The sequence below is a fragment of the Bactrocera latifrons genome, unplaced genomic scaffold (assembly GCF_001853355.1).
Source record: "Bactrocera latifrons isolate USDA-ARS-PBARC rearing strain unplaced genomic scaffold, ASM185335v1 scaffold_347, whole genome shotgun sequence".
Lineage (NCBI taxonomy): Eukaryota > Metazoa > Arthropoda > Insecta > Diptera > Tephritidae > Bactrocera > Bactrocera latifrons.
In genome coordinates this window covers 215,502-229,551 of record NW_017536987.1, presented here as the reverse complement: position 1 = coordinate 229,551, position 14,050 = coordinate 215,502, and the positions used below count along the sequence as shown (strand labels likewise).

The 14,050-nt window shown below is 33.2% G+C and overlaps 3 protein-coding genes across 6 annotated transcripts; all 3 read right to left on the bottom strand.

Annotated features, from left to right (window-relative positions):
* Window positions 1-25: 25 nt before the first annotated feature.
* LOC108971517 (protein kinase C and casein kinase substrate in neurons protein 1) lies at window positions 26-7,489 on the bottom strand. Of its 4 annotated transcripts, none has more exons than XM_018937644.1 (10): window positions 7,353-7,489; window positions 5,171-5,277; window positions 4,986-5,095; window positions 3,153-3,490; window positions 2,215-2,441; window positions 2,022-2,142; window positions 1,846-1,956; window positions 1,602-1,777; window positions 1,225-1,382; window positions 26-1,135 (listed from the first exon to the last, which is right to left on the bottom strand). In XM_018937644.1, the coding sequence occupies exons 2-10, from the start codon at window positions 5,272-5,274 to the stop codon at window positions 1,023-1,025; spliced, it is 1,458 nt and encodes a 485-aa protein (XP_018793189.1). In that variant the 5' UTR covers window positions 5,275-5,277; window positions 7,353-7,489; the 3' UTR covers window positions 26-1,022. The 4 variants fall into 4 exon arrangements, with proteins under 4 accessions (XP_018793189.1, XP_018793187.1, XP_018793190.1 ...); XM_018937642.1 differs by having other exon boundaries at window positions 7,450-7,469; XM_018937645.1 differs by lacking the exon at window positions 7,353-7,489 and adding an exon at window positions 6,914-7,173.
* A 1,383-nt stretch (window positions 7,490-8,872) lies between these two features.
* LOC108971527 (peritrophin-48) lies at window positions 8,873-10,799 on the bottom strand. The gene is made up of 3 exons (XM_018937655.1): window positions 10,708-10,799; window positions 9,946-10,040; window positions 8,873-9,859 (listed from the first exon to the last, which is right to left on the bottom strand). The coding sequence occupies exons 1-3, from the start codon at window positions 10,718-10,720 to the stop codon at window positions 8,984-8,986; spliced, it is 984 nt and encodes a 327-aa protein (XP_018793200.1). The 5' UTR covers window positions 10,721-10,799; the 3' UTR covers window positions 8,873-8,983.
* A 1,617-nt stretch (window positions 10,800-12,416) lies between these two features.
* On the bottom strand, window positions 12,417-13,683 carry LOC108971525 (peritrophin-48). Its single transcript, XM_018937652.1, has 2 exons — window positions 13,596-13,683; window positions 12,417-13,457 (listed from the first exon to the last, which is right to left on the bottom strand). Exons 1-2 carry the CDS (start codon window positions 13,600-13,602, stop codon window positions 12,454-12,456), a joined length of 1,011 nt encoding a protein of 336 aa, XP_018793197.1. The 5' UTR covers window positions 13,603-13,683; the 3' UTR covers window positions 12,417-12,453.
* Window positions 13,684-14,050: the final 367 nt, after the last annotated feature.

Here is a 14,050-nt window from a genome sequence, read left to right as displayed (position 1 = left end):
TGCAGAAAAGAAATTATATTGCTAATGGGTTTTCAATTCATGGTAATTATTTTATTAAACTATCTTTACTTCTGTATAGCCACAAACATAATATGTTGTTATTGTTCGGAGGATACATTGTATGTACTATATCTAGTATTTATGATTATGCATGCATGGAACTCGAAACGAACTTGGTAGAAAAGTAAAATATAATACTTTATGTTTTATTTTTTTTTTTTTTTTTGTTTTTGTTTTGGTACTTTCCCTTTTCATATTGTTTTTTTTGTATATTGTGCTCTATAAATTTCAGTTGCATTTATAAAAACGATAAATTTCTATGAACAGAAGGTTCGTCAATAAAAGAGCATCCAAATAACTTCATAGATAAATAACGGGCAGTTGTTGCATGTCGATACAATTTTAATAATAATATTTTCATGCATATCTTTTACATCTAGTGAAGACTTTTACGATTTTAAAGAGACATGAAGTTTTTGTTTACTGATAAATAAAAATCTGTCCTTATAATTTCGAGTTCCAAAACCTTTTTAATCTGCCAAATTTAGTATCAGTTTTTATATTATTTAAATGAACAGAATATCTTATAACGCATATACATATATAAGTTTAATTATATTTTGGGCACTAGTTTGAAATTGGGAGAATTATTGAATTTGATCTTAAAATGCTTTCAGCTTGATATCGAGTAAAATCACATTTATAAATACATCTCTGCTAATATCAATGAGCTGACAAGACCTATTTATTGCTATTTGCTTTTCGCGAATTGTTCCAAACAATCGTTTAAGTTCTAAAGTATTTATATAAATTAAAAAAAAAAAAACAATATGCTACAATCACAAAATATGGTTACAACGGTGATGTGTTTGAAATATTGCTTACTGTTTTAATCCAGTTTTTCAAGCGCGCCTTTTTATGCGAAAAAAATTTTTTTCTATATATAATTTTAAGGGTTTAGGGTTGAAATTAACTGTAACTAATAATTTGTTGATAATAATATTTTTAAAAATGTGTTATGTTTACGTATGTAGCGGTTCTACGTAATTTGCGGGGTAAAGGCCAACACGCCCATTCATGCGCCCTTTGCACCAACCTTGCTCATCTTCGTCTTCTAGTTTCTCAAAGACCTCACCTTGATATAAAACGGACATATTATATAATCATATGTATATATAAAACGGGCATATATAATCTTATGTATTTCAACTCCTTTCCTATTACCTTGTTTAAATGTCAGCTCATCATCTTCGGCTCCTTCGTAATCATATAAAGCCTTAACTGGAATACCTTTCTCGCCATTATCCACTAACACATTATCACCCTCATCCCATTCCTCCTCTTCCTCGAAGGGATTGACTTCGGGTTTGCTGTTACCGTTACTAATAGATAAATTGTATAAAATATGCTTTGCCTTACACAATGAAAACAAAATAAATTAAAAAGGTTGCGCCCAACTCTCATTTGGCGACTTATACCTTTTTCAGACAGAAGATTTCACCTTAATAAAGGTGATCTTTTTAGGCACCCTTATTATAATGGAATATATCGTGACTATTTAAAAAATATCTTATTGTATGTTAGAAAAAAAAAAAACTTACGTTACGCTTGAATTGCGGTTATTTGCAGTTGAGGTTGTACTGAAACCTTTCCCGGTCCCCGCAGCTGTGGACCCTGTTGCCGATGTTGGGGAAGACGAAGACTCTTGTTGGATGGCCTTTCCACTACCTTTGCTTGAATATGATGCATTTTTCTTTAGGCTATTCGTATTATAATCCTAAATGTAAATTTAGGGTCAACGGAAAACTTGTGCATATAACAATATTAATATTTAATTAAACATACATGTGGGTCCTCAGCGACTGGTCGCTGATTGATGAGTGTAATTGGTGCTGCCGGAAGTGCCTCCTTTGATTTGCTACCCTTTGCTATATCACGGAACTCCTCAGTATACTCCTAATTTTTTTAAACAAATTTTAATTAAATGAGTATGCAGTTTTATGTAAAAGCCGAGTACATACCACAAATGCTGGCCAATTCATAGCCATATTGACACCATGATTATTCGACCACCATTTGAGATCCTTTTGTTGGTCCGCATTATTTATGGTATGGTAGAATTCTTCATATATTTGTGGTAGACTATAACGTAATGAAATGTATTGGCTGATAAATTACATTTTCTATCGAACGCATATAATAAATAATACCTACCATTGCACCTTCGTGAGGTCCAAGCAGGAGTGTATGTTAAATAGGACCTCTTTGAAGAACATTAATCGAGTCCTCTCCATGGCTTGGCACTTTTCAAACACCGACGTCATATCCTCGATGTATACCGAATTATATTTGGTAATCTCCGCGATAGATTGTTCGTATTTCTCTCGACATTTAGCCACTTGATCTTTAGTTTTTTGAACGCGATCATGCATTTTTTTCACCTAAATGAAAAAGTTTTCCGTTTTATAACCATTAGGCCTAAATTAAACATTTGTGAATTTGTTATATACATTCAACTTTTAATTTGCCTACTATTAAAAATGTATGATGTGAATCTGGTTAGATCAATGGAACTAACGTAAAGGTCAGACAAATGCCAATTTTCATGACCTCTTAAATACAGATGTACATAAATACAAGTCATTGATTTTGTGATTACCTTAAAATAATTTTTAAGGCGGTGTGTGTTTATATCTAATATAACCAGTTACTTATATCTTTTTTATACTATATTTTCACATTTCTAATCTATTACTCACGATGGGTATTGCAACATAATGTTAATTTCGATATGCGAATAAAAAAGTATTCTTATCTATGGAAAATAGTTAAAGAGCGCTGAAAAGCTAATTAAGTAACTCGCACACAGAAAAAATTAAAATATTTTTATTACACGTTTAACAATGAAAGCTTATAACAGATACCACTATCTATCTAATTTCATTAACCAGAATAACCATTTTAAACTTTCTATATACACCTACGATAGTTAATGAATAAATTTTAAATATGTTTTGATTACTTTTTGTACTTCTGGCAATACTTTTAGTATTTGCCACAATGTCTGGATATAGTGAACGTTTGTGGAGTTTCATTGTATAGATGCCGTCACTATTATATAATCTGATAAACAATCTAGGATGCACACCTACCTGGTCTGGCGATAATGAGCTATCTGCTGTGGCATTCCGTTCCTGATTGGTGGCACTACGTTCTGTTTTACAAGCAGCGTGATAATCAGACTTTGTCTTCTCTACTTTAGCTAGTAATTTAGCCCAAGGTTTTTGAGCCTTCTTAAACATATCCTCCATATCCTTGCGTTGCTTAATCTGCATCAGCGTATGATGGTAGTTGTCTTTCTGCCAAGATTTTATTTGGCTGTTTACATCGTTACAGAGGTTTTCTTTTATTTTTAAGTGCACGTCACTGATGCGTTCAGCTTCCGTGAGTACACTTTTCCAAGCGGCTTCCGAAGTGCCATATTCGGGACCTAAATTATAAAAATTTAGTAAAATTATAAAAATTTAGTAAATATTTATAATTTTATGTTTGTTAACCAGTGGGATCTCATTTAGTATATAATGTCTAAAGTCCAAATGAGGCATTCAGACTTTCAGTATAAAACTAAACGTTTGTGGCAGTTAAAAATTTGTTGTTGTTAATATACTGATTTAACAGTGCTTGACCGGATACAAAATTCGGGTCCGTTCCGATTACGTAGATCCGGCTGTAGTGGTAACGCATTTAGTCTCAACCCTTTAACATTCTCTATGAAAGTGAAAATTACTCGGTTCATTTCCTTCTATACAATTAAGTACATGCGCTTTGTACTTTGTATTAGCAATCGATTTTTGAAACCTTTGCAATGACATATTGCAACAAAATTCAAACGTAAATTGGTCATAACAGACTCTACGTAAAATATGTATGTAAACATTTAAACAACACATAATAGGTTATTTGAAAAGCTTACGAACGAGCAATACTACATACATATATAGATACGAGTCATATTGCATCTAGGATTAGACCAGATCTTATCTTGTATATGCTTATAAGCAATGACAACATGCCTGATGCCAATACTAATTACATTCACATAACGATGACACCTCGCGAATAAATGTTTGGATGTTTACGCTAAAACTTGAATTACTTCCAAAACATGAGCTCATCTGAACAATAAAAACATTTAGGCACAACTAAAGCGCGATCGCCTATAGAAAACAGAACAGGTAAGGGACGTATTTAATATACATATGTACATCATTTGTTTAGTTTTCGTGTGATTACGGCTTTGTCGACGAATTCCATGCATAAATAATATATGTATATTCTGGTAAAATTAGTAACTCAAACATTACAATATAAAAGTAAGACTTAAATTTAGAATTCTCCATCACATAAACTAAGGCTTTTAAGAACGCTTTCGATGGCGTTATAAAACAAAAGCAACATATACTGAATGGCCGAATTTTTTTTCAAACTTATAAAAAAAAAACCGCGAAATATGACCTAAAAATTACAACATGTAGTAAAAATTAACAATAAAAGCACAGAAAAGCCAATATAATACAATACCATTTTACACAACTAGCTTAGTTACATTGAATACGTTCGAGATATATAGAGAATCTTTGCGGAAACAGCAAAAAATAGCATATAAAATGTTTTGTTTGGTATTTCTTTTTTGAGTGCTCTACTTAAATAAGTACAAAAAACTACCAAACCATATATAATAATCTAAGCATGTATGGCACTTGGTATAATAGTAGCAAACGAATCATAGTAAGTGGTTTTATGTTTGCTCGCTGGAAGTATGTTCACATTAATGTCTTCAGTTAAGAGAAATACCTTAGCGCTACCGGAACGATAAGGCCTTTTATAGTTAGATCAGTTAAGTTTTTACAGTTAACAATAGGATTCATAATAAAGTATCCTTTTACTGATTTGTTATGCTAATAAATATGGTTACATTCAATTACCTTTTTCGATTAGCTCTCCCCATTTTTTCGACCATGCACGTAAATTCTTCGCATATCCTTTTTCAATATCGGCACGTTCCTGTATAAGTGTCTGCAAATCATTGCAAAGCCTGTTAAAGCGAAAGCAAAGTCGTGAGTTGATTGAAAATAGCAGAAAGTAACAATGACGTATCCTTCTAACTCACTTGTAGCCATCTTCAATTCGTTTAGTGGTGCGCTTGTAGTTACCAGGCTCCCAAAAGGAATCACTACCAGCCTGTAAAAGGTGATCATCGCTGTGATGCGACATGACCTAAAAATGTATAGAAATAGTCTAGTGACCAATTTTTTGAAATGCTTTTAACTAATACACATTTTTTGAAGCACATTATATCAAATACATAAATGCTTGTAACTTTGCGATATGCGCTATCTCCACACTTTATTTGCGATTTAACATTTAACACAAACCGGACAGATAACTAAACGTACTACAATTGTTACACGGGCGTGACGCTCATAGATATGTAAGAATTAGGTAAATATATCTCACTGACGAAGCTACAGCTGCAGCTACAATATTACCGAACGGCGGGATCGCTATTTTTTGTTAATTAACCGCGCTCGCGCGTATAAAAAGAGAGATCAATAAAGAGCGCGTTGCTTAGAGTTTAGACGAGAATGTAAATTTTCCATATACGGTTTTTATTTGTGTATATTATTTTCTACTTAATTTGTTAACTGATGAGCATATGCTTACATAAGAAAGATTAATATTTTCAGCCTTAAAAGCGGTAAAATATATACACATATGGCACCTGACGCGATTGACTGTATATTTTATTTTAATATTTCGATTTACTTTACGTTGTGGCCAATCCAAAATATAAGAAAATTTCTTTGAAATGGAAAGCGAAATAAAAGTTGAAGATACTTTAAGTTATGCACGCGTCGGGTTGGTGCCCCAAAACTTACTGTCAGCAACGATATCATATGCGAATACAAAAAATCGCACACGATGTAGTCGTGGAATTCTTGTTATTTTTCTATTACTATATACTTACCTGTCTAACGTATACTTAACTCAGTTGTATATACACTGCTTTGACTTTGGGCTTCTTGTTTCGATAAAATTGCTGATAGTAACGGAATACTCTTTCCAATACCGATTCTCTTATATTATATTAAGATCTCTTTTAAATAACTGAATACAAGTACGTGAACTTACATTGATTGGTGTATTCCAATACTTTGGGGAGCATCTTTTTGTGCGCTTCTAATTGGATTGACATATTGGCACATTTTAATGATACTAGTACACATTTTGAGTTGATAACACAGTATGGTAAAATAAGAAAGCTCTATGTAGGATAGTTAAAGATGTTCATGCCTATATACACATGTATGTACACTACAAGCAAATCTAAATTGGCGTTAGAACTTCAAATTAGAAAAGCCATAAGTTTGTTTGAAACATATATTAATAAGCCGAAGCTGGCTTCCAGGTAAAAATGCGAAATTTGAACCTATTGCGGAATAAACCAAACTTATTGGACAATCATTGGTTCTACGCTTTATAAATATCCATAAATTTTTGAGAGAACTCTTATTTCTTCAATAATTTACAAATTACCCGTGGTACGGTTGTAGATTATAAATCTTACAGTACAAATTTTGGTGAAATGATGTTTTCCCCTATTTATGTACAAAATGTCAACATTGTTTATGAGGAACAGATTGGTTAAATCAGTCAGATACAATGATATCTATACTGCAAGCATTGATAAAGATAAACATTTCATTTTTAGAGGTTTAAAATTTACCATTTAGTATATTTTTTTCGTGGTATCAAAATATTGCAAAAAAATCGCAAATAATAAGCAAAATTGTGTACAAGCGTCGTTGGATAATAAACAAGATACGGGTTGTAGTGAGAAGGTTCTACTTACTTCAATCCACTGAATTCTAAATACTTTGTTGCAATGTGTTCCAAAATGGAGTAGCAGCAATATTTTTTTATATGTTAAAGACAGTTGGATGAACAATGTTGAAAAAATGCCGCATCAATAACTTTAGATATTTTCTATCATATGTATAAATGAATGAGTAACACTGCAATACACAAATCTGCAGCCTAAAACGGTGGCAAAATGTCGATTTATGCCTAATTATTCCTTGTCCACAAGATTCTTCACAAGTTTAGAAATATCTATATTTGTAAATAATGAACTATATTTATATTTTGTAATGTGTTAGTGACAAGAAACACTCCCTAAAACAACAGGATCTCGCTTTCTATTTTCTATTTTTCCCCAACTTACGTTCCGTTTTTGCGTCAAAAAATTATTCGTTTGTCTGTTTAAAAAAACGATTGGAATTAATATTTACCTACTAAAAAACACACAAAATAGTTGCACAACAGTTATAACTAAAATTAGCACTTATTTTTTCTAAAATATATGCGACAATCTGCGAAAAAACTCACACGCGAGCACAGAAACGACATCGACCGAATTTCACAGCAATGAAAGTAAAGAGTTGCCAGTCGGCAATATTTCACTACACACATCTTAAATTAACAATTGATATTTCATACTCAAAAGCCTCACAAGTTGCACGTTGTGTATGGTTAAGTTTTCGGGCAAATTCCTTCAATATATTGAAGATCTGAGCGTCATTCCTTATAAAAACAGCATGATTTTATCCAATTCACAAATACTTACGCAGAAATATTTCTAAGTATTCTGCAACATGAATGTCAATAATTATTGCCGGCGGAGACAAGGCATTAAGACTTCATCTTTCCGGCAACATTATATTATTCCAGGGTTGATTAGCAATCAATAATTTATTTGGAATGTGACAATTTTGTATACTTATGTATATTCTGGAAAACTTGTTAATGAAACTTTTAATGTAAACAAAACTAAAATGGATATGTAAGCAAAGTGGCAGAAGCTATTAATTTTCTTTTTTTATATTTCTATGGAAATTAATAGAAATTACTTTGACTACTGGCGAAAACATGACGTCACAAATACTAAATAAATAGTTTTTTACTAGCTCTTTTGACTGACGGCGTAAAAGTGACGTCACAAATTCTAAATAAATATTTTTTTATCTCTCTTTTTTGTTTTTTTACAGTGGTTCACACATATTTTATTTTACGTTAGTTAATATCCCGATTTTCTACAATTATAATTTATGTGATCTGAAAGTTAAAGAAAGCAGACAAATGTTTGTGAACGACTACCATTAACACGTTAGTATGTTTAATATTTTGTGAGGTCACCTCGGGACTTTCAAGCCACATCACATCGAGGGGAGAGAGTCACCTAGGTACTGTTTAGGGTTGGTGCCTGCTTTGCTTATAGAGCCAGCTGACATTCAGCATTCACTGCAGTCAACTCGTGACTTACATATCAAATCAAATCGAGGCGCGAGAGTTACCTCAGCACTGATCAGTCACGGTGCCTTATTTACTTATATAGAGCCAGCTTGCAGCCAGCTTACCCTGAAGTCACCTTATGACTTCCAAATCAAATTACATCACGACATGAGAGTCTTCTCAGCACTGGCCAGGCACGGATGCTTAGCTTCACGTGAGGTCACCTAATGCCTTTCAAATCACATCCCATCGAGCTGTGAGGGTCACCTAAAAATTGGTCAACCGCGGTGTTTTTATAGAGCCAACTTCCGTGAGGTATCTCATGACCTTTAAATCACATCACATCGATGCGTGAGAGTCATCTAAACACGGGCCGGGTATGGTACCTACTTTACTTACATAGAGATAACCCTCCAAATCATATCGAACAATTTTCTGTTCCAGTCTTATTGTAAATTACATAAGAGGCGTTAAATAGAAATAAGCTGATATTAAATAATTAATAAATAAGTTCCCATAATTTGTATTACATATGATATGCCATTGATATTTCCTTTATTATTGCCACAAATACTACAATTTAAATGAATGTTTGTGCAGATTACCGTGATTTATTACAAGAGCGGCAATGCTATTTTCCATCGCAACATTTGTAGGTAATTAAAGTATACACACAGGCCTGCGACTTTTCATCAAAGAATTTATCGCCACTGCACCGTTTCTTTTCAATTTCCTCACCATTTCTGCAAACCGTATAGCTTCTGCAATTGTCGTCATTAGTTTGAACATCCATGTCACCTCGACCTTGGCATCGATTATAACTGCAATCCGATTCGGTAGGATCTGTACATGATGAGCTCGTTTGGTCGAATAATTTGCCAGCTGGACATTGCATAAAGATGGGGTTTAAGTCATTTTCCTTTCCATAATCACGACAGTAAAAATACCCGCGACATGACACACCATCGGAATAGAAACCTTTGCGACTTTTACAATCAAATTGTGGCACGCAAGGATATTCCGGTAACTTTGTTCCACAGGCACTAGTTTGTACATCGAAGTATTTTGTGCATTTTTGGCTTACACTCTTGCCATTTTTACACTGGTAGTAAGTACTGCAATCTGTTGAATTACGGTAATTCGTGCCATCCGGTACTAAGTCACAAATTTCTGGTATAATATTACAATAGTTCACATTTTCAAAATCGCACATTGATTTGGCTTCATTGAAATAATAACCATTCCCACAATAGCCCTGCAGTGGTTGACCATTGTCACAGTAGAAATATCCCTTACAAGTAGCTGGGTCGGTTACCCATTTACCATTAATATTTAAGCACCGATTGCGGCAATAGTCGTCACCATCAGAAAGTTTGGCTTCTGAGACACAATTTTGTGCGCTGCGATCAAATTTTTGCAGAGATGGGCATGAGTACATAACACCCGTAGAGTTGGAACAATCTATATATTCTGTGCATGACCCGGGATTTCGAATGCGCGTTCCACTCTAATGAATTGTAACGACATACGATTTTTGGATATTAACTGAGAACATAATGAACATAATGCATAAATGAAAACATTTATACATACCTTGAAAAGACTACACAATTCCCTTGGATCGGTTAATATGGTTACACATGCGCCAAAGTCATTTAGGTAGAAGAGCAGATTAAGTATAAGTAATGCTGTAAATTGTATAAACGTAAGTAAGTGCGCAAGTGCTGTTGTCTTAAAGTCGTATTATCGTTTAAATTTCCTTATCATGCACAAGATTAGAGAAAAATTTACCGTTGATATATAATTCGACTCTCCAAAAGTCAATCAAATAATTTTTGTTATTATTTAGTTTGAAACGAATGTTCGAAAATTGCTTATTTTTAGTTATACAAAGACAAAAATACACAAGAGAATAATGATAACTGATCTTTTTCTCTATAAAATCGCGTATGCGGGGATTGTTTACAAATGATTGTGAACATCTCTGCCTTAGAGACTGTGGGACTAAAAACAGTTTCGAGTCACTGATTTTTAAGTTCAAATCTGAAAATACTGTTGCAAGGGAGATAAGTGATTTCGACAAGTCATCAATAGAATATGTAAATGCACCTACGTATTTAATTTCATTCGGATATCTCAAAATCTGACGAACAGATTTTTATGATCCTTAAAAAACTTCACCTTAGACCTTTAGTCTCTTAGGCAAAGTAGTTCAGAATGATGCGCAGAAAATTTCCCACAAACGCAATTTTTCCGTTTTTTGGCTCCCTGCAAATCAACACGCTCTAATGTGTATAGCATTGAGATCTCTGGATATCTTATGCACAAAATCGTTAGATTTTGTTTTACACTTACACTTTTTTAACATTTTAATAATTGCATTAAATATCTATTAACAAGTCAAGAAGCTATTTTACCGCAGTCCACCTCAGAGCTTTTGCTTACGATGGTCACTTGATACTGGAATGAGATTTCTTACGTTCAGCACTTTTAAATAGATACGTCCGACTCTCACTAATTTTACTGGAACATATTCGTATATGTACATACATGTGCATATATATTATTTGTTAAACTTATGTAGTGATTAAGAAAATCTGACCATCCACATATGTATGGGCATATCTTAGTATACATATATACAAATTTGTATACATATATTTCCTTCATTTTAAAACATAGACGTATATGGCACAATATAGTATAATATTAAAATTTACAATTGCACATATGGGTATATATTAAATATATATGTATATGTTAAGTACCTTGAATATTGCGATTAAGTAAGTGGTGTTCGTTTTAAATTTATTGTTTAAAAGAATTTAGATAATCCTTTTATAAGCCGATAACTGAGATTGTAAGCAAATGTTTCGACAACGTAATACTAAATTTAAATTGAAAATATCCTATATTAAATATTTTTTCGATTATTTACCAAAGAACGCTCGCACAGCAGTTTATCTGTAGATTAGGGTGTTCGTTATTATCAAAGTTAATTTTTGGCGACGCTTCATGACGATTTCGCCTTTACATTAAAAACAGTGAACCAACGTAAATCAGCTCTTTATTTTCAATTTATGTAAGCCGTACGTCAATCACGTTTTCTTTCCCATGTACATATATAAAATTGAATTTTGAATTAATAATAATTAGAATATTAATAATGTTAAGTTAGATCTTTTGTAATTTTACGCTCTACAAAATAGGTCTAAATAATATTATCCATAAAGAGGATATTAAGCATGCTTTACATACACCATGTCGTATGAGCAACCAATAATACAAAAGGTACACATGAATTCTCAGTATAATTGATGCTTAACTTTAACTGCGTATAACTTTTAAAATATTGTGTTTATGAAAAAAAAGGTAAAATCGAAAACGGCGAAAAATTTGGAATAAACTACTACCTTTCTAGGTTGTCGGTTTATTTTCTTTATACGCCATTCCTAATATATTATATATGTACCTCTATACATAAGTGTTAGTTTTATTAACAATACCTGCCTTCCCGATAATCATAATGTAATACTTCGGGGTATGGAGAAAGGTAAAGATTTCGCAAAGTGTCAATGGTTATGGGCACAGAAAAATTTTGGAAGCAACTTGACCTACCGTAATCTTAAGACACTGTAAACATCATTCGCAAAAAGATCTTGATTGATATGCATTCAGAAAGACCCTTAATAGGTAAAATGCCGTTACCTGAGTGTTAGATTTTTTCAACATCTCGCTGGTTATACGACTATAGGCTTTTAATTAATACTTTAATTCCCTTGCAGAAAAACAGTTGAGAGCCCATCAAATAAATGCTATATTTGTGATAAACGAAAGTAGTACCTAAAGACTTCCGCAAGTGGTAACCGTTAATAGTTAAAAAAGATCTCGAACTGTTTTATGTGAATCATAGTATGATTAACTCGTAACTTAGTGCAAGTGATAATCTTTGAACAGACCTAGAACTACTTAAGCAAAATTCACGTATTGAACGCCGGATGTTCTTATTTATTAAATAATATGAATATATATAATTTTTAAAATATAATTTGATATTACTGATTCTATATATCATATGTATATGTGCATATATTATACTAATCATTTTCTAACACAAGATGTGTAAGTAATTGGTGTAGAAATACAGGCGGTCAAATTTTCATCGAAAAAGTAGTTGCCACAGCTCTTCTCCTCCTCTGTTTTGCCATTTTGGCATCGTAGATATTGCCGACAACCTGTTTCGCTGCCACTCACAAACGTTAGTGAACGACCTTCGCAACGATCTGCACCAGTAGGACATTTTACATTCAAAGGGTTTGCACAAGAGCTTGTAGCGGTGTCGAAAAAGGTATCATTTTTGCATTGGTCCCAAACAGGTGCAGGATCTGGTATAGAACCTTTGTCAGCACAATAGAAGTAACCACGACATGTGGCATCATCGGTTACGAATTTGTTCTTCAAGGGCGTCTTAACAGTTCCACAAACGTTATCGGGGAATGGAATTTTCGGACAATTTACTTTCCACTTTTCATAGCAAGCGCCAGCAGTTGAATTATAATACTGACCACTTGCGCAATTCTTAAGAGTTAGAACTCTTTTAGTACATTGATAATATTTACGGCAATCAGATTCATGAGCTACTTTCGTATCGGTCTTAACAACTGAACATATGTCAAATGATCTTAGTGTACAGCTAGATTTTGATTTATAGACACAAGACTGAGCCTGGAAATCAAAATGTAAATCATTTGGACATATTCCGTGGATTGGCGTAGTCTCATCCTGGCAAAAGTAATAGCCTTTACATGTTGTTTTATCGCTAATGAATCGACCCACATGTTCCAAGCAAGAAAGCTGACAGTGACGGTCATCAGATAATGTTTTCGTGCACTTCATAGTGGAATTATCGAAGTACGGAGTAGATGTAGCGCAGCGCGTGTATTCCGATACTGAATTATTACAGGTGATATAATGGTTGCATGAGGATGGGTCGGCAACGTCTGTTTTATCTGGAAAAAGTCGGCAAATATCATCGGTATCGGGCGGTATAGTGCTGCTGGTGAAGCCAACCAACAAGAACATCAACATCTGCGCTGCCGCTGGAGCTAAAATGTTGGAATATTATCTAATTTTATGTGTAAATCCATTTATTTTGAAATATGTATGCATGAATGTATTATGTATGAAAGCACGTTAAAAATGGAGTTTAATGTATGTGTGCATTTATTTATATTATGTCCAACCTTTCATTGTACGTCCAAATATTAACTTGTTCAAGTCAATTAGCTTTCAGAGAACTTAAGCACTTGCCTTGCTTGTAATCATTGGCGGTTTGCTGATGTTTATATTTGATACTTCTATTTATTCATTTTCGCAAACCACATAACTCAATCAAGTTGCCAACAAGAGCAATAATGCTAATATTTGATTAAATATATATATATTATGTGCTCATAAAAGTATGGATAACCGGTAGGAAATCGTAGTTCCATTAGATATTGAAAAATTACAGCTGAAAAACATAAATAATTTTCATTCGTAGTATTAAAGATGATTTCTAACACGACTCCTTGGGACGAAGGCCCAACCAGACAGTTCTTTTTTTCTAGTATGTCTGTAAATTTATTTACAGGTCATATTAAAATAAATGAATAATACGACTCCAGTTATGCTCTTGACGTGAAAATGACTGAAGGAA

Coding starts and splice junctions, on each gene's coding strand:
- LOC108971517 (XM_018937641.1), bottom strand. CDS start 5,775: ATGTGTATATATTTTACCGCTTTTAAGGCTGAAAATATTAATCTTTCT. Junction 2,143..2,214: donor GACCTCACGAAGGTGCAATG/GTAGGTATTATT, acceptor ATTACGTTATAG/TCTACCACAAATATATGAAG. Junction 1,778..1,845: donor CAGTCGCTGAGGACCCACAT/GTATGTTTAATT, acceptor ATTTACATTTAG/GATTATAATACGAATAGCCT.
- LOC108971527 (XM_018937655.1), bottom strand. Junction 9,860..9,945: donor AATTGTGTAGTCTTTTCAAG/GTATGTATAAAT, acceptor ACAATTCATTAG/AGTGGAACGCGCATTCGAAA.